Raw genomic sequence first — 22,401 nt, forward strand, 5'->3', positions numbered from 1 at the left:
AAAAAAAAAAAAAAAAAAAAAAAAAAAAAAAAAAAAAAAAAAAAAAAAAAAAAAAAAAAAAAAAAAAAAAACGAATATGTATATGATGATTTCTTTTTAGCTTGGTCACACGTATATAGTTTATTCTTTTCTTGTCACATTATGTTAAATTATTATCTTTTAGACTAATCAAGTGTAATAACTCAAGCCTACCACTAATTGATATTGTTTATTTTGGTTTGTTATATATTGTCGTTAGCCTCACAATTTTAAAACTCGTCTTTTAGAGTTACACAGTGGAATTGATACCAATCTAAATACTACTTTTTTTTGAGCTTTTCCTTTCGGACTCCCCTTCAAGGTTCTTGGGCTTTCCCTTCTGAACTTACCCATTATACATCTATTAGGGAGAAGATTGTGAGATCTCACATCGATTGGAGAGGGGAACGAAACATTCCTCATTCAGGTGTGGAAACGTCTCCTTAGTAGACGCGTTTTAAAACTGTGAGGCTGACGGCGATACGAGCTAAAACAGACAATATCTACTAGCGGTGAGTTTGGGTTGTTACAAATGATATCATAGCCAGACAACGGGTCGTGTGTGAACGTTGGGCCCCAAAGAAGGTGAATTGTGAGATCCCACATCGGTTGGAGAGGGGAGCAAAACATTCCTTATAAGGGTGTGGAAACCTCCCTCTAGTAGATGCGTTTTAAAACCATGAGGTTGACAACAATATGTAACAGACTGAAGCGAACAATATCTACTAGTAGTGAGTTTAGACAGTTGCGTCAACCACGCAAATTCTAAGTAGTGTAGGAAGACAACTAATGCAAATTCTAAGTAGTGTAGGAAGACAACTAATGGACAATTCATACCAAATTAAAACTCTGACCACTTATGAATCAAGTTGAGAAGTTGGGAAGATTATCAAAATGATTCGTATTTAATTTTGAGCAGATGTTGAATTTCTTCTTCATGATTTACATCTTAAAGTTCAAGCAAGAAAAGAATTACAACCATTGTTTTTAAAGGGATCAAACATATTGGGACAATATCTAGAACTCACAGATATCAATGTCTATCAAGTAAAAATAAGAGAGAGTGAGGGAAATGAGAATAGAATTACAAGTAGATAATAGATCATCATACAAACATTCTCAAGCAATTGCTGATTGTAAAAGGAACACAAACTAAAAACATGCCTGTATTGTAACCATACAAAGAAGAACAAAGAAAAAAGGCGAAGGGCCAGAGTCATTTACAAATGAAGTGGCCCTTGGAACTGAAGACTTTGCAGCCTTAAATAACAGCTAAATAAAGATTTACAGTGAATTCAGTCTCCAGATTTCTTGCTTGTGACTTCTAAACAAGGTAAAACAGAACAAAGACACTATCTTGTATTGAACAAAAAATATACATTCTCCTATATAAATCCCACAATTAACAACTTAAAAGAATACGGTCCCCTAATTATTACTTATTACAGCTAATATAGGCCATCATATTCAACTTCATCCTCTCAAGAATCAGGGCTGGCAATATCCACTACCAATTTGCAAGCACCAGGGATATACATTTATTTGGGGCTGTCATGAGTATACTACAAGTGAGTAACTTGTCAAGGATCTGTATTAGAATTATTATTATTTAACAACAATACCACGTTATTTGTGGTGGTGGCTTTGGAGGGTGGCCTATTGATCTTCTCTAATAATCTACTGAACACTAATTTTACAGGTATGCATGCTACAGTTGGTGGCCCAGATGATTCTGGTTTCATCAATCCATTCATTTGACAAGTTACACTATCATGTATTGCCATGTTACTATGGTTCTGCTCAACACCTATTGAAGACAAAGTTCTAGTCTTAGTCTTCTGGTTATTAGATGATATGCTTACTTTCTTTACCATCTTTCTTGGGAGCCTTCTCTCATGAGAAGAAGAAGCTCGGGGAATGTGTGGTTGGCCCCTCCCCTGCCCCGCGCCTGCCTTATGACTGTTGACCCCGGTTTTCACTCTTTTGCACCTTGTTTTCCTTTCTTGATCACCAAAAGGAGAGTCATAGCCAGCTTCTTCACCATCCAGTACTGTTGGCAGATGAGGGCGAGGGATGCGAACGTTTGCTGTCCTCCTTGCCGTCCTCCAAGCTGGTTGAAGTGCTGTGCTTCCATCATTTTCACTGGGTCCGTTGCCTAGACCATCAGAAAGAAGCGTTTCAGAAAACCCGTCTTCGAGCGTTTCAATTTGAATTGGATGCCCAATTATAGCCTGCCCATTTAACTTGCTCATGAGTGATACTATAGGAACAGGCTCTTTCTGGTAACTTGCATGGACCTTCAGATCAACATCTATTAGTATAGTTCTTGTCCTCCCACCAAAATGATGACGGATACCATACAAGGGATTTTTGACATCCCAATATCCTTTCAAAGCAGGCTGACCTTCCCAGTCAGGCATATAGTTTCTGGCAAGATACTGATCTTTCGAAACTCTTTTTGAGGCCAAATAATATTCCTCTTCCAATGCATCAGCATCTCCCTCCATGCTATCATCAAAATAATAATTCTTGTTATTAAGTCTTGGCTTCCCATGTACCCATAGGTGGCTTGATGGTTCGTCATCTACTCCAACAGGCCTCTTAGAAAGATTACGAACATTCCTTTTCCCCTTCAATTGCCACTTAGACACTGCTTCGTTAGTAGACACGGGTTCATGATGATACAGGTGAGACATGTCACCAGAATGCACAGAATCATCAGGCTCCTCGCTGCTCATATTTACATGCTCTTGTGCGTCCGTTCTTTCAAATGTACTCGGCTCCTTTTCTGAAGGCAAAGTGGAATCTGAAAAAACCAAATATATATGGAATAAATTAACCAACCAATAGGAACACTATACTATCTGCAAACTAATCTTACAGTTGAGAGATCTAACAATCTACAGCTCAAGGAAGGTTAACTTGTGTTTTTCATTTGCAGTAATAAGTTAAGATTGCAACCAAAGGAACGAAAGAAGGGAAAGAAAAAAACTCGCACCCAAAACACCGAATTTGTAATTCAAAATTTTCCATTTCTACCCTTACCGAGAACAATACCTCAACCAAACAAATGCTAGAAGCAAAATATACAGCGACTTTGTATATTGTATCTCAGTCATTGGAGGTGTGAAAGACCAAAATATTTAATAGGTGCCTCTAGATGGTATAGATTGTTTTAATAAAAAATGAGACGATACTATTCATATTAGGATAGCTCGAGTAAAATACATCATTGAAATCTGTAGCACACAAATTAGTAGAATGATATCCACACGAGAAACATCCATCCATATATGATATACATATACATAATTACCTGAAAGTGCAGCCGTGTCATTATCCACGTCCTGATCTGACCTGGAAGAATCAGAATCAGTCTCTGAGTCAGAAGAATCATTTTCATATGAACCAGAAGCATTTTCTTCAACCAGGGAATCAGGCCGAGAAGGCATAACCCGGGTTCCTGAATGGGGTGTTGACGTCTCAACCTGACCTAGAGAAGGTTCTATGTATTCCAATGAATCACAAGAATCAGCTGGAAGATACATACACTTGCTCCTCTTTACACGATCAATTTGCTGCATCCCTAAAGAAGAAAACACATGATGCAGTCAATCTAGCTGTGGCAGTCTACTTTGAGACCGTTCTGACATCGCTATCAATTCAATATATTAAAATTTAGCTTACCGTTTGCATCGCTATCATTTCCAATGCTACAAACACCATCACGAGGAGCCAAAGCATTGGTATCAGTTGCAAGCATTTCAGAACCATTTGAGACAACAGAAGAAGATGGAACCTTTCTTTTTGAAGGAGTAATTCTGAGCCCAAAGTCCTGCAAGCCTCTCATTCTCGGCCTTGCTTCAGAATGGTCATCCTCACCACTAAGTTGAGCTCCTTCACTTGCTTTATGACATGGATCCATAATTTTACTGTCATAATTTACATCTACTATCTTAGAAAATTGATGTGATTCAGAATGCCCATCGTTCATATCGTCAGTTCCTATATGTTCTGAAGAAAGTATTTCCTTCTTCGCAGTGACACCGGATGATTCAATAGTCATTTGATCAGAACATAAATTAAGTTTTCCTTGCTTCTTCAGTAGCTCCTTCTCAAGTTCAAGAGCATGAAGGATGGCATCTTCCCTACGTGCATATTTCTCTCTTTTCTTTATTGGCATTCCTTGCGAGGACTCTGCCCTTTCAATACAATCATCAAACTCACCACATCGGAATGGCTTTACACGCTTGGACTTCTCTAAATTGTACCAATCCCTGAAAAGTAGATGAAGATTATATATTAATGATAACAATAATGTTATTAGGATTAAAAAATAAATAGTAAAAATAATAAATAAACAATAAAAAGAGAAGAGATGCACAAAAGCTACGTATGCAACTTTCTTGCTTATAAATGATATTGAACCCAATAAATTACCAAACGTGTAATCGAAAATCTATTTAACGGGATGAAACAGCAAAGGGATTTCCTAGATTAGAACCAGGTTTGGCTACAGTAGGTGAGGAGTAGTAACAGAACAATCTATCCATAAAAAAAAGCCAGTCTTAAAACTCTCTATCCCGTAGATTCTTTCTTAAATCGAGAACCAATCTAAGTCATTAGAATCCCAAAATCCTCAGCCACCAATTTACCGTTCAAGCGATAGCATAAAGGCTCAGACAAAGGACTAAAAGAGGAGAATTTGGCAGCCACTGATCTTCCCAAATCTTGGAGCCAGACCTTGGCTCCTTTCCTCTAAACTGAAGGCCAAATATGTCTTTCCTAAATTTCTGCACTTGGCTATAGCAGACCAAGGGGCTCTGGAAAGCTACCCAGAGGGACACTTTTAGCATTCCAACCCAACCAGTCCACCCTATGGATGCCAGCAACAAAAACCTTGGGCCATATTGTTGTTACTGGATTCTTCGCTTCAATCTTATGAAACACTTGTTTTCTAGGCACAAATGTTGATTGGCATGAACTTATTTGAAAAGAGGAAAACCTATCAGTGGCTATTTGGTGTGTGCACTCATTGAGCTATCTGGTTGGAAAGAAACCGCCTAACTAAGATGACACTGTTCCCTTGGCACAGAAATTAAATATAACGAACTTCATTGGGATGAAAGCTTGAATTTCAAGACTTCATGAAATGCTAAATCCTAATTCCTACTAAGAACAAGCAACTAAGTTTTTACACCATCTTCTCGCACAAGGATAGATGTCTTTCACTAACACAATTGACTGACTACATCCTAGCCTCCGCAGACTGAGACAAGCATACAACTTATTCACAACCTTTCTGGCATGCTTTTCTTCTTACTTTACAATTTACCATAGCAAATAATGAGATGATATAGTCAGATCTTGGATACTAAGGCATGAGGTTCTATCCCTAAATATGCATTTCCGTCATCTAAAACTCAACTTGTTATTGGACGCATTGGATATTTCCCAGCTTTCTTCAGTATTCAAACTTCAAACAAAGAAACAGAGGTAAGCCAGTATAGGTGAAGACATAAACCATTGAAACAGAGGAAGCTCACTAAACAACAAGTAGAGAATTCAAACATCGTAAGGAGGATCCTAACTTACACACTGGCATCTTCTCTTCCAAGGAGCTTGACTGGAGTTCCAGATCGAGGTGATGTAAGGTGCGAAGATGAAAGCTCGTCGGAACCCAGGATTTTACCGGGCCACCATGAACCATTCCTCCTTCGGACCCACACGATCGATCCCACAGCATAATCAACCGCACCAGATCCAGGACTCCCCATTCTCTGTCCAACTTTTTCTCTCTCTTCACCTATCTAAGCCCCTTTCTCTCACCCCCCCAACCCCCTAGCTTCAGTAAAACAACACGCAATATCAGGTCAACCTCCGGCGAAGAAGAGTGAGGTTCGGAGAATGATCCGACACTGCGCGGAGATGGAGGATCCGCAGAGATCGATGCGGGTTATGATTAGGGTTTCCATTCAGATTTGGGGATTTTTCATTTCTAGGGTTCCTGATTAAAAAATCCCCCTCTACGTATCTCTTTCTACCAATTCAATCGAAAGTTTCAGATCCTTGAAGACTCCGTTTTCTCTATCTAGAACTGGTTTTTCAGACACTCTCATGCGTAATTAGATGGAGAATCAGAAAGAAAACTCTCAGGAACCGATGATTCGGGTCTGATACGATCGGGTCGGGTCGATCAGTCGGGCCAACGTGTCTTGAACGTGAATTCGATGAAAATGATGAAATAACGATTACCGGATTTGGATGTACGTGTAAGTGAGTCAACGTCGAATTTTATTATTATTATTTTTTAAACCATTTTATCTTATTGTCGTTTTAGACCCTTACTTTTAATCAAATTACCGTTTACCCCTTCAGTTAATCTCTTGTAAATTTTTAAATTACTTGGGCCATTTTCAATTATGTACAAAATTTATTATTTAATTTAAATATTAAATTAAATAATAATTGATAATTTAATTATATATTTTAAAATTTGTACTTATACTCACCTTTGATTTTTGGGTTAATTTTCTATTAATTAATTTAAATTAATTATATAATGTATTAAATTTTAAATTAATTTAATCTTTTCTGCATATTTCTGTCTATGAAAAAAGTTTGGCCCAATTTTTTGGCGGCATCGGGCCTGGGCCTTGAATCGCCTCACCGGAGACTTACTCTCATTTGCTTCACCAGTCGGTCCGAGCGTCGCGGCTGTAGCTCGCTTCAGTTGAGATCATCTTCAAGCTCACTAGGTAAGTTCCGTCGCTTGCTTGATTCTGTCTGGTCACTATGTAAAGGAATTAGAAATAATTGAAATGCTGCTTTAACGAATTATCTTTTCCTTGTTTGCTGCTGAATCGGTGCCCCTTTATTTTAGCTGTATACTGTACGATGATGGCGATGTTATGAACAGTGTTTGCTTTGGGCTTATTTTGTTAGTGAAGTGAAGTTGTAAGCTTCAAGGAACTGGCGTCTTTTTTATTTCCATTTTGTTTCTATATTTGTGTTTGGGTTTAGTCAGTTGTATTGAAGTGATGATATTATGGTCCAAGTTAACTTTTAGAGATCTGACGTCTGAGTTCTTCCATAAGCTAATTTTTGAGGCCTGAGTTCCTATAGAATTAGTCTGTCATCCATTTCATTTTCTTCTAGATAAGATAAATGCTTCATGTTTGGTTTAGCGAATTCTTACTTCTAAAGACAGGATAATACTTGTGTTTGATGTTAGAACTGATTTCCACCGATTAAAATTGCAAAAATAGGGAATAGATAAGATATGTACCCATTCAAGAAAAGAGCTCGCTAAAGAAGCTCCTTTTGGCATTTGTAAATAGTTGGGGGAAAAGAAACGTAAATGGTGGTGGTCATCCAGTGCTTTGAAAGACTGTGGCTCTCTCTTTATTCTTCGGTGGGTTTGGTATTGGAAGAATTTAAAAGAGAAATGAGTTTTGTTATCAAAACGGCTTCTACGCTTACCAATTATGTCTCTGTTTCCCTCTTTGCTTTCATTGATTGCCCTTTATTCTTGTCGTATATAATTTGTGCCCTCGGGATTAATTGGAGTTGTGTTTCATTTGTTCTGGCGGGCTTCTTTTTATTTAGCTTTTTTCGGTTTCGTTGGGGTCCCCCTTTGCAGAGTTATTTATCCTCTCTGTACTTCCATATTTCTGAATGGAAGTCTTACTATAATTATGACTTTTTTTTTTTACTATGCTTTTAGTAGTCACTATGCGAATGGAACTGCAATATTTATATTTTTGGTTACATCCGAAGTAGGTGGAAAGTAGACATCGCTAGATGGAGGTGCCACTAAATGAAGATTCAGAGCTCCCAGCTTCCGCCGATGCCGTTCATCAACAACAGGATAATGTTCTCCCTGATACCATAAATGGCGGGTATATAAGCACATCATTTCCTATATTTCCTGTAATTTTATTTTTGGTTCACGATGCTAGTTTGGATCTTGTTTTCTTATATTTTTGTAGTAGCTTCGTCCAAATCGCATAGAATACTTGTTACTCTGTTTGTGAATGTACAACTTCAATGAAGTTTCAAATTGCATGTTTTTACTTGGCTTATGTTTGCACGGCTGTAATGGGACCAGATATGGGCTACATTCAAATGGCTAGAATTCCATTTCATTTTCCAAGGATACCTTTAGCAACTCATAAAAAGTGATCTCTTTCTGCCTTCCGACTTTTTGTTCTTTGATTAACTTTTTTTAGAGAGGATGATAGAGTACGGTTTTTTGAGGATCCTTAACTTTTAAGATGAGCATTTCATGTCCAGCTGTTCTGGCTTGTTTATCCAGTGAGTTATATTTATTGTTTTGTAAAAGTATTTTTGTACCTGTAATTTCCAGAACCATGGAGCAGAAGCAAGAAATCACTGAGGTAGAAGTAAGCGGGACACTAGAAGCGATTGCATCCGCAGGGAAATTCTGGTATCTTTCTTCTCTACCTAATTTCTGTTGACGTAGGTATGAATATGAAGACGCTATATCAAAAATCTGATACAGTTCAGACTTTGGAAGTGTATGAATTTATACATCAGAATCTAAAGCACTTCGATATGTTGAATGCTTACCAAGTGCAATTTAAATAGGGAGGCCAAGGGGTTCATTGGTTGAATTCTGCTAGACTAGGTTTGTGGGAGGTTATTTTTTTAAAGAATAGGAGAATTGTTGTTCATGAAAAAACCCTTAAAATTGGAAGAATAAATCTATTGTAACAGTGTAATTTGTCCCCTTATAGAAACTTTAATTGGAGGTTTCTTTAGTATGCTCTTTTGGATGTAAGTCTACTCGTGGAACTTATGGCACACAATCAGCTACATAAAATATGAACTGTGTGGATCAGTTTAAAGTTTTCTTTTTGTTATGAACTTACAATATATATGTGTTTACGTACTTTATGTTCTCAGGCATGATTGGGAGAAATTGAAGAGCATGCTTTCCTTTCAACTGAAGCAGGTATGGGGAGGTACGCATGAATGCATTTCTTGTGTTTTTTAGCAGTGGATGTTTTAAAGTTCCTGCATAGGGGGCATGCATATCATATTTGTTGTATCCAGTTTTTTAGTGAAAATTTTGACTCCTTTTTTTCTTGCCTGCCTTTGAAGGTGCTGTCAGAATATCCTGAAGCTAAAACGTCTGGCGAACAACAAAGTACTTTAGGAGAAACCTTCCCGGAACTGGTAAAGCGGCTGGATGAAGGTTTGTGAGCTTCTCCACTTCCTATTGTTTACTGTAGATTTATTTGAAAAACCAAGTTCGGGCAGTAAACTACACTTCGAATCATTCAAGTGGTCATGCATTTTTGGAGTCACCTATCTAGTGTATAAAATATACTACCGGTCCTTTTACTACAAAATCCAGTCGAACAGTTCTCCTAGTAATTTGAGATTACAAAAAGCTCTCCGGATTGATCTCAATAAAAGAAAGTTTCCTTTATGAACTAGACGTAATTAAGATTTTTTATTTTTATTTTTTTGCAGCACTTCTTAGCTTCATTGATGGTCCTCCATTTACCCTTCAGAGGATTTGTGAGGTGATTATCCATATTCACTACAATGCAATTTCTTCCTATAAATTTTCATTTTTACTTTTTCGTTTATTAATTGTCAGTGAGACTGCAAATAATTGCTTTAAAGAATGCCATTGTTACCGACCTTAGCACTCTTGTACATCTTATTTGTTAGTTCTTGTTATTCAAACATTACAAAATCTTTTGCCAAATATCGAAATTTGAAGCGACCATATCTTGATTTTTTTTCCCCTTCCCTATTGGTCCTAATAATTTCAAAGACAGAAAAAGTTACAGTTAGAGCTTTTCTAATAGTTTCTTTTTTCTTTGCTGGTCTTTTGGGACATATTAGCATGACAAGAATTTGTATTAAATTTATTTAGCAAAATTATGATTCTCATCATTGTTTAAATATGTTCTCCAAAATTGATGACAAAACAGATCCTATTAGATGCGCGTAGCATTTATCCCAATCTCTCAAAGCTTGCGCTTGCTCTGGAAAAGGTATGGAGTTTTCTTGATATTCTGTGTTTTTATTTATTTATTATTATTATTATTTTTTATGGACTCGTTTTTTATTTTATTTGGCATATCTGAATGCTGCCTGGTTTTTCTTCCTTTTTTCATTGTTCATTTAAAATTCTCATTTGTGGCCCCTCATTGATCTGTTTATATGTAGTGTTTTATCTTCGAAGATGATACTTATTTATTGGTTCACTATTAATGTAAACTAAATTTCCAATTTTATATAGGGGAAATATTATGGAAAATCTTTTTTGGCAGCTTTGTTTGGATTGATTATCTTTTATATTTAGGTCTTTTTCTTCCTCATGTATCTAATTTGTGCTTCTTCATTTCATCCACTTTTCTTACCTTGTAAAAGGAAAAGTTTTAAAGGAAGTATTACGATATTCTAATTTGTATTTAAATGTTGGTTGCATTATTATTCAATCTTAACCGTTCATATCTTGATAGGTAATGCTTAATATCATGTCTAATTATTCAAACTTTACGTTTATAGAATCTTTTGGTGACATCCACGCTTGCCATCAGTTCTGACCCACGTTTACCGTCCTCTGACCCAAAGCCAAACGAGTTAGAAGAGCCAGAGATAGCTGTGGAAGAACAAAAGCATTTCTCCGATGCAGTAGAAAACGGAATTGAACCTATAGCTGGAGACAGGGATGAAGTAATGGCAGAGGTTGAAGAGGCCGATATGAATGATGGTATGACGATGGACATGGAAGCCTTAGTTGGATCATCTGAAACAAATTCTGCTGTGAACAATAATTCTTAGCCTTCATGACGCACCTTAAGCTGGCTGCTGTAGTTCTTCTGCTAATCTGTTTTGGGGAAGAGCCATGGCTGGTACAACATAGATCGTTCATTCCAATATTGAAGAACTATATTGTATCCATAGTTTTTCAATGTGTCAATTTCTTCATTCCAATGTAATTCAGCAGGGATGGTTATTTTGCACTCGGGGAGTTTTGGCGGTTGGGTACAACACACATCGTTGGTACATGGAATTAGCCAACAATTATGAGCTACTGTTTTTGCTTGGATGTTTTCTTGATTAAATATGAGTGACAACCGATGTTCTTGGCTTCTAAACTTTTGATATATCACACCCTATTGGCCAATGTAAATGGTTTGCCCTCTTTGCAACTGTTGATTCCTTCTGATTTATCTAGCGGATGCAGGATAGTATGAACTTTTTCATATGGTCTTTAGATTTCTTGTGATGTTTACATATCTAGCTCAGTTTTCAAATGATTTTATAACTACCACCATTACAATTTTTGCATATTTGGCTGGTCATCAGCCTTCCATACATGGTCACACGACTTTGACTTTGCAGGATATGCAGGTGAAACCTGAAGCATAAATACAAAATATATGAAATCGCCTGTTTGACAATCATTTATATTCATTCATATCATTCACAGTTGTCGAATTCTATGTGATAAATAGATCACAGTAGAAGTACTTGAAACTTTTAACATTCTTTTTTAGGCACCTGAAGTTCCAATGAACCATTTGCAATAGCCAAGCTCCACTCGCTTGCTTATTGAAGAGGCCGTTGAGTATGCAGTGCGGCTCCTGTTGCTTTCAAAGCTGAAGCCTTTCGTTTTCATGGCTTTTATAAATTTGCAGCCAAAGGTAGAGTATCAGGGGAAGTTCACCAATGATGAAATTGTTCGAACTATTCCTACTGTAAATCACAACTAATATTCACATATCAACCGGCAGTGCACTAGACAACTTGATCTCCCCCCCCATTGGCCTAACTGTACAATTGAAGAACTATTTACACTCTCACTTCAACTACATCTCCATCTTTCAGTTCAGTACTGGGTAAGACTGGCAGACCATTAATCAAGACCAACCTCCCCTCGGATCCAACCCTTCTAGCGGCGTCCGCGGCGGTGCTACCAGATCTTAACCTCATTATCTCTCCGAGGGGCCAGCAAACAATTACCACTTCCTCGAGCGCGAAGGAGCTTCGACAAACATAATATTCTCCTCCGTGTTTTGCTTGTCGGAGATTACTAGCTTCACAAAGTAGTTGCTCCTCCCATTGAAGCATTGTCCTTAGAAAATGTACCTGAATTAAGTTCTAAACATTATATCACTACCCTTCAATACTTCCATATGTAATCACAATTTTATGAAAATTTAATTTTTCTTTCTGTTCATGCAGTTGTAAGGTGGGTGGATGTTGCAAAAATAGGATTCTGTGATTAAATTACATGATGTACTTTGCAGATCTTTCAAAAGGTTTTCCAAACAGGTATACGACAGTAAAAATGGTTTTGACTAGTGATTAGAACAAAACCTTTGTATTGATACTAGCGTCCGGGGAAATTGATGCGACTGAGACTGAACTTGTCCGAGACGAAGTAGAGTCAATCTGTTTGCCCTCAGAAATGGCAGACATTATAGCCCAATATTCGGATTCTTCCCTTTCTGTAAAATCAATGATCTGAATGAAGGTTGGAAGTAGCCGACCAAATTGATCTTGCTGCATGAGAAGGCAGAAACCAATCATTATGAACTAGTCAAAGCAGTGACTAACAAAACCGGTAAAGTAACATATTAGATTCTCATGATCCAAGTTTTGACTTTCTGTGCTGGAATAGCAGCAGCAATCAGATGAAAGCTGATATCAGAAGTACAAACCCATAAATCTTAATGCATACCTTATGGTAAATACCATCCCGACAGAGCGTATACCGCTCTAGACAAGTACACCAATCCCCATGACCTGGTTCACACCACCATTCATCAGATACCTGGAAATGAATCAGCAGCAGCACTGGAACAAATCTCAATCTGAATAAAAATTTTGAGAAAAAAATTCCATACAGGATTGAACATTTTATGGTGTGCTTTAAGTTGAGTGTAAAGTGGACCATTAGATCAACAGTTTATAGTGTGCTTGTTTTTCAATCTGGTCGGTCTTGCTTTCAGTTCATATTACATTCAGACGTTTAATACTCCTCCGACCAAATCATCATAAAAGTTCCCAGAAATATTATTTTCCTGATCAAACTTTAGTTGCGGCTCACGAACTTCTCCTCATTATTATGTTCTGAATTATCTGGAAAGTCAAGGAACCAAACCTTTTTGTATAACCTAGCATAAGCCTCCCAACGCTTTATTTGGAACGTAGATCTTCGGTCAGCCACCGCTTCAGAAGCTCCAAGTCCAAAGCTCACAGCAACAAGCAGTTCCCTTCCGTCCTCATCCACTCTGCAAATACATTATCAGATGTAAACGCAACTTATTGAATTGTTTGCTGTAGCATAAAACTAGATTAAGGGGCATACCTAATAATAACAGCAGCAAGCAAGTGGCTTCCTTCCACTCTAAGAACCGGATGGCCAGCTTTGAGAAAACCATACTTACGAGAATAATCTTCGATGGAATTCTGGAACTCTGAATCGGAGAAACACCGGGATACATCTCTTTCAGATTCATTTTTGCTGCTTGATGACGGGATTTTGTTTCCATTTTCTTTGTAAAGCCAATGTGCAGCAAGCCCATGTTCAGCATATTCATGCATCCTCTAAAAAAGTAAGTAAAAATTAAATGATCAAAATGAAGACTGATAAGAAACTCACAAACTATATCACGAAAGAAGTTTAATACCTGCGTTCTTATTTGAACTTCCAAAGGCGAGTTATCCGGACCTATTACTGCAGTGTGCAGAGACTGAAATCATAAATTGGAAGTTATGCAGAGGCCACGAATAAATCAGGACTACATGTAAGAGAAAAAAAAAATTCTTAAATTATGTGATTTCAATTCATGTGAACCATTATCTACCCACACAGTTGTAAATTATTATTAACAATATGCAGAGAACAAACTTAATATAAACTCTTTACTCTTTTGACCAATTGGAGAAATCTTTTGTAACTCCATTGGTTTGGGCTATACCCTTCATTTGTAAAATTCATACACCAATGAAATTTGATTCTTATCAGAAAAAAAAGGGGCAGCTTAATATATTTCAATTCCCAAATTTTAGTAGTTTTTAAATTTATTTTGAGTAACATTTCCTTTGTACATGGTAAAGGGTGCAAAACTAACAGGAATTAAACTCATTCTTGTTTATGCACCATAAGAACTTTTTGTAAATTCCTTCGAGTTTTGGATTGAACCTTTTCTCACTACATTCGTCTATGAAATTAATTTCTTATTATATATTATTATAGTTTTTTCATTAAACAAAAAAAAAAAAAAGTATAATGTCTAAAAAAGACCTTTATCCTTTTTGGGATTCTTCCTCGTCCAAATGATTCGAAATATTGGCCTGGTAACTGCTAAAGGGTGGCCACGAGGTAATGAAATAAGGACTTTCAAGATATTGGTCTTTATACTTTTTGTAAATTCAAGAATCTTTTATGTCCAATTGAGTTAATCACGAAAGTTTGACCTCTTCCATAATATCTAAGAAAATTGGGACCTGCTCCTTCTTCAATGCTTTTTCAAAATGCATATTCCAAAAGAACTTTGTTTAATAGTGAAATTTGTTGAATCTACTTTAAACACTAAAACATATTGAAATTGCTAAGGTGAGATACAGGCTTTTGTTTGGTAATCAAGCACTAATCATAAGGAAGATGACTTCATTAACAACAAAATGGCATAAACTATCAGCTTGGATTGCATATGATAGGAGTTGTAATTCGTCATGAAATGGTTTTTTCTTTTTTTTTGGAGAGTAGAATATCTTCCAAAGAAGTTAAAGATTTTACTCCATTACAAGTAAGAGGTCAATGATGCTTATTCCACCTTTTTAAGTCCAAAGAAAAAGCTATAGCAATAGATTTAGAAGGCTCTCCCTAGTATTCTCAAGCTTCTCAAAATGGTAGCAAAAGTCAATAACAGAGTCATTTTTTATTGGAGTGTGTTTTGCTAGGTCTATGAAAAGGTCTGTTCACGGCTGTTCTCTGTATGGTTGTCTTTGCTGTTTTTGATTTTTCATTTTCACTCTCTTTGTGAGTTTGTATCCCTTGAACTTCTAATCATTTTTATTATATCAATGAGAAGCTATTTCTTGTTAAAAAGAACAAAAAAACAAATATATTTAACCTGGTAACCACTAGGCTTTGGGTTAACAATGTAATCATCAAATTCACCATCAATGGGGGACCATAACCTGCACATTGGAGATTAAATAATACAATGAGGAATTAACAAATCAAAATCAGTGCCATGAAGAAATTGCAGAGTATGTTATTCAACGAAATTGAATAAAGTTCGCATCTTCTGCAAGTGTTTGCTTGATGTATAAACAAGTTTAACAAATAAGATAAATATATTTCTCAAAATCACAAAGTAAAAACTCTGTTAGAAAATAATAGCTAACATTTCAGTTCAAGAGGAGCTGCCAACACGAATTTTTCTCATGGTAAAGTCGTTCATCCACACAATATAGAGCTTAAAGGATAGAGGAAACTTCACGTGGTAAATAAGAAGTGATAAGTTTAGTTTCAATTTACTTGTGTACAGTATTGAAAAGGCTGTAACAACACTGAACAGCAGGTCCATGTAGAGTTCCATTCTTGTCCCCAACAACTACCCTTAATGCTCGGGCATCATATACCTTATCGATACTGATATCTTTTCGTTTCATCTGAAGAGTGGAGACACAAAAAGGATTCAATGGTCGAAAGTTATAACTACGCATAACTACTAGCACTGGCATGAAAAGAGTATATTATGTTTGATTTATTAATACTGTTTGGATTGCTAGTTAGCGACTAAGATGCCAGACCAGTGCTCGATGACAGAAAAATATCATTGTCTATAGAGTCCAGGACAAAGTCATGAAACGTTCAACATGTACCCAGAGCACATATACCAAACCCGTTCTGAGTCACACATCAGACGGAAAATGAGAAACTAAGTCGGTGATCATGCTCCAACTCGAAATCAGTTCGTAGGACGCAGAGAAGAGATGTAAAGAGAACCAGAGAGAGGAGCCAACCAAAACTGCAATTTTAATCCCTTCAACTCAACGACCCGTTACTTAACAACCTACGAAAATTTAAGACAACTTTTCAACATCCAATAAGTTGTCTGAGCTAAACTGGCCTCATATCTAACATTTGGTGAAAATTTAATGCAAAATCTCTGGGATGAATAATTGAGGATAGAAGACATCCTGCAAGAATAACTTGCCCTGTTCGTTATTCCAGGGAGAATTTTCAGGTGCAATAACAGCACCCATCCTAAAATTGCGCACAATGGGACAATAATCGATTACGATTTAGTCATATCAGCATAATGCTAAACTTCAGACGATTCCATTTTTACCTTGCTGTATATACTATATAAACTCTTTAGTCTGCTGGACAAAGTTACTTCCATCCCTGGAACATAACTGCAAGCATAGGCGGGGAAGCATAATGCACACATGAGCAGGCACTATACACACAAATAAAATAGAGATCAGAAAGAGAAAGATGCAGACATACGAGGCCGATATAATCAGTTCTTGCTCTAATGCTTCTTCACAAGCCAACAGAGATGCTAAAGCATTCCTAGCATCTTGCACGACTTTTGGCTGTATACAAGTATCTATACTTCTTTGGAGATTATTTAGATAATTTGTCCGTTTTCTTCTGTCTGCCAAGATGTCAAATGGTACTACAGCTTCCAAAAGTTCCTGAAAGTAGAGAATGCAAGGATGAAAGTTTCATTAATCTATATTTCTTCAAGATCTACTAAATATATGACCCAGGCCCCACCACTTGGGCAAAGAGACGATAAAATCTGAACATTACATTTTAAGCAGATGTTACAAATTTTCTCCTTCAAACACATACATAGATTTCAATAAAATAAATGAAAGTACAAAGGAAGACCATATAAAAAGGTCGAACCCAACCAACACAGGACTGCCACGGAAACAAACCCAAAACAAACAATATAAAGGAGTTTGAGCTCCCATCCCCCCCAACCCCCCATCCCCCTTGGATACATGAGATACACCACAGCCAGCCAGACTGAGGGAACAGTGATAGGCCATTCAAATACCGTCCAAATGCTCAATTTCTAAAATTTAAGCTTGTTAGGTCATAAGCATAAGATTCCCCAGAAAACATAATTTCTCATAGAATTTTCAACATTTAATTGAATATTGTGGATAACAATTAAAGAAACAAGTGAAAAATTAAATTTATTTTCATTACTTCATGAAACCATGTTGAAGTCATGTACAACAAAGTGAGCAAACAAGAAGGTAGTGAAATAAATAAACTGAAAAAAAGTGCCTTTGTAAAAGGAAATGACCATTTTTAGCTTTAATTTTTTGTATGAGACATTCTAACAAAATGTTCATAAAACAAGAAGAAAATTTTATCCTCCATTCAAGGTACTTGCCTTCATGTTTGTGGCCTCATCAGTCGTAGTTACTGGCATATTGTGGTAACAAGTTGAACTGTCTTTATCCAACAGTGGCAAGTCAGCTCTGGCAGATATTTTCCGTAAACTTCCAGCTCTGCTGCTAGGCATCCACATGGAAGCTAATTCCGAACGCAACTTGAGGAACATTTGGGGCTGAAAAATGACCAATGAGAAATGAGTCAATTTACAGATAGTAAACACCAGGAGCTCCAAGTCTAAAACAGTATGGTAAAATTAGACAGCAGTAGAAGAAATGAAAAATCAAATGCGTACTTAAATGATCAATATAAGCAAGTCCTCTCATACTACATTCAGATGTACAAATAATTAAATCAATTATTTTCCGTCATAATATTCCTTTTCTAATGAGCTTTCTAGGGAGTCATAAATATGTGTGAAAATAAGTTGTGACCCAAAAAGACTAAGATAAACCTGAAGAACTGCAAAACACAAATCTTCCAGTTCGGCTTTCAGTGCCCATAAACCCAATCTAGAAGCGAGTGAGCACCAAATAACCAAGGTCTCCTGTGCAACAGCTTGAGCCTTAGGCAGTGGCAGAGCATAACTGTCAAAAAATGATAATGGAAAATTACTATCTCAAAAGGTTACAATAGCTCTAATGATCTTGATGAAAATTAGAAAATCTTTTTCTGATCTTTCTTTGTTTGCAGCCTAGATTCTCCCCCTTCTTTTGTAATTTCATATCATCTTAAGAAATGTTACTGTTAAATGTTTATCTATTTAAAAACTCATTTTCTCTAGAAAACCAAAAGACACAGTTGATAATTTTGAAGAAGATAAAAATTTAGCTTCATGAATTTAAAGGGAAAGTGAACAAAATAAGCGAGGAAACTAAATCCCACCCATTGTACATAAACGGATCATCAGATCTAAGTGAAGAGTTAGTACATGGTTCTCATGTTGTGAAGACGATCTGCAAGCTTGATGAGCACAACACGTGGATCATCAACCATGCCTAAGAGCATAATTCGCAATTTATTTGCCTAAAATGAATAGTTAAAGCATGAGAAAGATTGACCCAGAAGTCATAGATAGGTGGGTAGAATGAATATCTAAAGAAGTTTGATCATATTATAACGATATAATCAGGTCATTGTAATGGACGAATATAGAACCCATCCATACATATTGATGTCAAATGGAAATTTACTTATTGACCGCACATTCTTTTTCAAGGTAGTAATAGTGTGCAGTTGTGGAAAAAATAAACATAAGTATGTTAACTAACTAATTTTCCCTAAACTTTTTCATCGCTCAATAGGTTCAGAATAAATATCTTAGGGTACAACCGAATTTTACATAATGCGATAAAATGCACTTAGAAAAGTACATGGCTAACTGATGACAAATGCATGCCTTGTTAAAATCTCTGATATATGGAAAGACATATCCTAAAAGAGATACAAGTTTAACTAAGTTCTAAGCACTACAAACAATAGGAAAACATATTTCCATATAATATTATCTGCATTACATATAATTTAGTGGGGACATATAAAAAGCATCCAAAGAAGCTTACACAATGTAATTTAATGCACAAGAAAAAATCTGAACTGTAAAAATTATACTTTATCTATCTTTGAGGAAATTTTCATTCATACCGTTCCAGATCTTATTTGGTTAATTTAACAGTCAATACCTCTTCATGATCTAGGGAACCCTGGTTCACATTTACTCGACGATGTCTACGCAACAACTGCAGAAAGTATATAATACGGTCACATAGTGTTGTTTAAAGCTCAAGGTGCACTAAAGTGCAATAGGCCTCTGGGGCTTAAAGCGCAAGGTGAAGAAATAGGAGTTGTTTTTATTAAGTGCACATGGAAAAAGGTAATTTTTTTTTTATACATATGAACAATAGTATGATGAATGATAAGATGATAAGTTCTCAAAAATAGAGCTTTTATTCGAGATTGTAACAATATTCGTGCATTTGTTCCTGAAAAATTAGAAAAATTAAAAAATGAAAGTAGAAAAACGCTATGCTCTCATTAATGAAAAATGTAACTTAAATTTAATAATGTGTTTTAACCTCAATTTCTGTTCATAATACCTGGTTTATGTAGCTCAACCTGGAGACACCAGCCACCAACTTGGTTACTTCATCACCAAATTCTTCTTCTATGCTGTGCAAATTTTGACATGTATCATCAACTATGTCATGGAGAATCCCAGCCACAACTGTGTCAACTGCCTGTTAGTGTGAACTACTTTAAATTAATAAGACCATGAGACGAAAAGTTGTCCATTTACTGTCAGCAGCACAAGAATATTACATGATAAGAAAGAGCAAGCACAAAAAACGTGTGCAATGTGAGAGTGAGACGGAATAAAAGATTGTGATAGAACCGAACTTCCCCAAGTACTCGAGGTACTTGGAACCTCTCCTCTCTTGAGTATACTAACTCAAAGCCCTAATCCGACTAAATTATTGTTTGCTTTCATTCCTCCTTCCTCTATTTATACCCAATCTCCACTAACAAGCCCTTAAAAATACTAACGTATCCTTAATACCTCATAATATTCACTTATATCCTAATTGCATTCCTATGAGATTGCCTGCTGCACACTATCAGCTTATTTCAAGGGTCCAACAAAGCAATCCACCCAAAAAATCCATAAGAACGGTAACATATTCAAGAATAAATGAAAATGAAAATGAAAATGAAAAAATGTGTTTCTGCCACTATCCCGAGGAAGTAAAAAAAAAAAAAAAAAAAAAAATTGTTTGTAGAACCTACTATTCCTACAAAGTTTAAGAAAATTCTACGGTAACCATTCCTTCAGGGGATCAATACACATGATAAGATTAAATTCTGATATCTTTTTATTTCAAAGAAGATAATGAAAATGAAGATCAGCCATTTCTCTGATGCCCCTTTTTCATAGGAAATGTCGTAAAGAATTTTGGGGGTGTGTAGTATTTGTTCGGTAGCACCTAAAAATGAAATGTTTCATTTCTTAAAAGAAAATAACACTTATAAGGAATGCCTCACAGAAACTTCAGCAACTTGTTATACGTAGAAAGATATGGCTTCTGGTATTCTCTCTCTCAAAAAATAACTAATTACAATTTAGACAATCGAACCACGGAAAAGAACCATAATAAATAATGTTATGTTTTACGCACCCTGTTGCCACTAGGTGGAACTAAAGCGGCTAAGATTCTTCCAGTGTGAATGCAATGAGTTAAATAAGGGTCTCCAGTTTTCCGTAACTGCCCATGATGAGCCTTTTTTGCAAATTCAATAGCCTTTTGCACCTGCCTTCATAGATGGAAAACTTGAGAGCAGAACATGAGAAAACACAAACTAGCTTTGAGTAAAGTGAAAAACCTTGGCATCTTCAAATATAACAAGTCCAGTTACGTCAACTCCATCCAATACAAGAGAACCTGTACGGGCATATAATTTATGGCAAGAAACAACTTCAGCACAAGGAGGAAAAATGAAAATTAGTTCATGAAAAACAATTAAAAGTTTAGTAACTTTTCAAGCGTATTAACCATATGCATGTTACTAAGAGGTCAGGACCAATTCAAACTTGCTTCCATCATGGTTAACATCTTCACAGTAAGTTTTGAACTCTCTAAGAATTGAGTAGTGTATATTAAATAAGAAAATGCAAGAACTTAACACAACAAAGATTAGTTGCAGTAAAACAAGAGGAAGCAAGGGGAATCACTTTGGAGAAGAATTCAAGAGCATCCTGAATATAAAACCAAAGATACCAGATAGTGGGAGGTTTGATTTTCTAGTCGAGATGTGGACAAAGTCCTACATTAATCAGTACCGACATAAGTTCTAACAACTTGTCCCAATTTCTAAAATGAATATCAACAACAACGATAGTAAAAAGATAGTATTGGATGAGGAAAAGGGACCTGGTTTCTCCTCCACTTTGGGCCAAAGGAAATCGACTTTGGTAGAGAGACAAGCTCCGGAGGCAATAGCGACGGCCGTAACAGCAACATGCGTGATTGCAGAAGTGACAGCACCATGAACAGATCCAGAGCCGGAGGCCACGGCTGCAGCAGCTGCAATAACATTTCCAGAGGCGATGACGGAGTTGATTGATGCAGTAACAACAGGCAAAGGACGAATTCGGTCAAAACGGCGTCGGAATTTCACGGAGCGGCCGAGTACCCTCGGCCGGAAAATCGGCGAAAAACAGAAGTAGAACTTTTGAGGGAACATCGCAGTAGTGGAAAAAGTGGCTGTGCTTGCGCTCGGAAGGTGACATGAGCGCATTCTAGCAGATGATTCTCCTTTCAAAGAGAATCCAAAAACTAAGAAACCTGTGATCCAGAACCAAAAATGAATCAAGGGGGAAATGGGTTAAATCGAATGTGTGATTTTGTTGTGGAGAAGAGGAGAAATCGATGAACCGCGTTTTCACGATCGGAGTGGGAGAGTGAGTGGTTGGGAAAGTTACAGGGAATCCATGGTTGTAAATACTCCGATTATTCGCTGATATTTTCCCGGGAAAAATTAATGTGGGAAGAAAAGGCAACGGTTAAAGACATGGTGAATGTAAGAATGACGGCGGCCAGGTTCAAAGATTTATGTTGGTTTCACCACTCACCTTATGACACGTGGCATGATTAACCTGTACTATGTATTTAATTAATGAGGAAATCATCCTTAAATCAGAACAATACATAGAGCTGATTGAGATTGTGCTTGTACAATTAGCTACTTATCTAACATCTATTAAAATTTCTAATTATTAAACTCAGTTTAAATAATTATTAGAACTAAATAATTGTTTGATAAATTTTAAAATTAAATGTAAAAGCATGAAAAAAAAACTATCTTTTAAAGCTATGGTTAACAATCTGAAAAAAAAATGATAATTGAAAAATAAAATCTAAGATAAAACATATTTATTAAAATCTATTACATTTTCT

At 36.4% G+C, this 22,401-nt stretch overlaps 3 protein-coding genes across 11 annotated transcripts; 1 reads left to right on the top strand and 2 right to left on the bottom strand.

The window, feature by feature from the left end:
* Positions 1-1,162: 1,162 nt before the first annotated feature.
* LOC111482596 (uncharacterized protein At1g51745-like) lies at positions 1,163-6,293 on the bottom strand. 3 transcript variants are annotated; one of them, XM_023128438.1, is made up of 5 exons: positions 5,614-6,293; positions 5,447-5,494; positions 3,706-4,295; positions 3,335-3,604; positions 1,163-2,824 (listed from the first exon to the last, which is right to left on the bottom strand). In XM_023128438.1, exons 1-5 carry the CDS (start codon positions 5,793-5,795, stop codon positions 1,599-1,601), a joined length of 2,316 nt encoding a protein of 771 aa, XP_022984206.1. In that variant the 5' UTR covers positions 5,796-6,293; the 3' UTR covers positions 1,163-1,598. The 3 variants fall into 3 exon arrangements, with proteins under 3 accessions (XP_022984206.1, XP_022984208.1, XP_022984207.1); XM_023128440.1 differs by having other exon boundaries at positions 5,610-5,716; XM_023128439.1 differs by lacking the exon at positions 5,447-5,494 and having other exon boundaries at positions 5,614-6,289.
* Positions 6,294-6,666: 373 nt separating this feature from the next.
* LOC111482606 (serine/threonine-protein phosphatase 4 regulatory subunit 2-B-like) lies at positions 6,667-11,216 on the top strand. Of its 6 annotated transcripts, none has more exons than XM_023128460.1 (8): positions 6,667-6,776; positions 7,798-7,919; positions 8,387-8,467; positions 8,947-8,995; positions 9,145-9,238; positions 9,520-9,572; positions 9,990-10,052; positions 10,570-11,216. In XM_023128460.1, the coding sequence occupies exons 2-8, from the start codon at positions 7,822-7,824 to the stop codon at positions 10,843-10,845; spliced, it is 714 nt and encodes a 237-aa protein (XP_022984228.1). In that variant the 5' UTR covers positions 6,667-6,776; positions 7,798-7,821; the 3' UTR covers positions 10,846-11,216. The 6 variants fall into 6 exon arrangements, with proteins under 6 accessions (XP_022984228.1, XP_022984226.1, XP_022984230.1 ...); XM_023128458.1 differs by having other exon boundaries at positions 6,669-6,776; positions 7,801-7,919; XM_023128462.1 differs by lacking the exon at positions 6,667-6,776 and adding an exon at positions 6,804-6,975.
* A 239-nt stretch (positions 11,217-11,455) lies between these two features.
* On the bottom strand, positions 11,456-21,995 carry LOC111482593. Of its 2 annotated transcripts, none has more exons than XM_023128435.1 (18): positions 21,376-21,995; positions 20,828-20,886; positions 20,623-20,754; positions 19,546-19,686; positions 19,132-19,188; positions 18,381-18,475; positions 17,904-18,036; positions 17,448-17,624; positions 16,541-16,731; positions 16,380-16,446; positions 15,563-15,696; positions 15,153-15,219; positions 13,704-13,766; positions 13,382-13,620; positions 13,175-13,304; positions 12,752-12,844; positions 12,388-12,573; positions 11,456-12,156 (listed from the first exon to the last, which is right to left on the bottom strand). In XM_023128435.1, exons 1-18 carry the CDS (start codon positions 21,740-21,742, stop codon positions 11,860-11,862), a joined length of 2,628 nt encoding a protein of 875 aa, XP_022984203.1. In that variant the 5' UTR covers positions 21,743-21,995; the 3' UTR covers positions 11,456-11,859. The 2 variants fall into 2 exon arrangements, with proteins under 2 accessions (XP_022984203.1, XP_022984204.1); XM_023128436.1 differs by having other exon boundaries at positions 20,623-20,758; positions 21,376-21,423.
* Between the last annotated feature and the right edge of the window lie 406 nt (positions 21,996-22,401).

Source organism: Cucurbita maxima, unplaced genomic scaffold, assembly GCF_002738345.1.
Source record: "Cucurbita maxima cultivar Rimu unplaced genomic scaffold, Cmax_1.0 Cma_Scf00008, whole genome shotgun sequence".
In the NCBI taxonomy this organism is placed as follows: Eukaryota; Viridiplantae; Streptophyta; class Magnoliopsida; order Cucurbitales; family Cucurbitaceae; genus Cucurbita; species Cucurbita maxima.

What these genes read in the sequence shown, in the direction of transcription:
- LOC111482593 (XM_023128435.1), bottom strand. Translation starts at nt 21,742, where the DNA reads ATGCGCTCATGTCACCTTCCGAGCGCAAGCACAGCCACTTTTTCCACT. An exon ending in TTCCACCTAGTGGCAACAGG is followed by an intron (nt 19,687 to 20,622) that starts GTGCGTAAAACA and finishes TCACACTAACAG; the next exon opens with GCAGTTGACACAGTTGTGGC. An exon ending in TATATAGTATATACAGCAAG is followed by an intron (nt 15,697 to 16,379) that starts GTAAAAATGGAA and finishes TCCACTCTTCAG; the next exon opens with ATGAAACGAAAAGATATCAG.
- LOC111482596 (XM_023128438.1), bottom strand. Translation starts at nt 5,795, where the DNA reads ATGGGGAGTCCTGGATCTGGTGCGGTTGATTATGCTGTGGGATCGATC. An exon ending in GGAAGAGAAGATGCCAGTGT is followed by an intron (nt 5,495 to 5,613) that starts GTAAGTTAGGAT and finishes CTTTGTTTGAAG; the next exon opens with TTTGAATACTGAAGAAAGCT. An exon ending in AAATGATAGCGATGCAAACG is followed by an intron (nt 3,605 to 3,705) that starts GTAAGCTAAATT and finishes TTTCTTCTTTAG; the next exon opens with GGATGCAGCAAATTGATCGT.
- LOC111482606 (XM_023128460.1), top strand. Translation starts at nt 7,822, where the DNA reads ATGGAGGTGCCACTAAATGAAGATTCAGAGCTCCCAGCTTCCGCCGAT. An exon ending in GCATCCGCAGGGAAATTCTG is followed by an intron (nt 8,468 to 8,946) that starts GTATCTTTCTTC and finishes TTATGTTCTCAG; the next exon opens with GCATGATTGGGAGAAATTGA. An exon ending in GGTAAAGCGGCTGGATGAAG is followed by an intron (nt 9,239 to 9,519) that starts GTTTGTGAGCTT and finishes ATTTTTTTGCAG; the next exon opens with CACTTCTTAGCTTCATTGAT.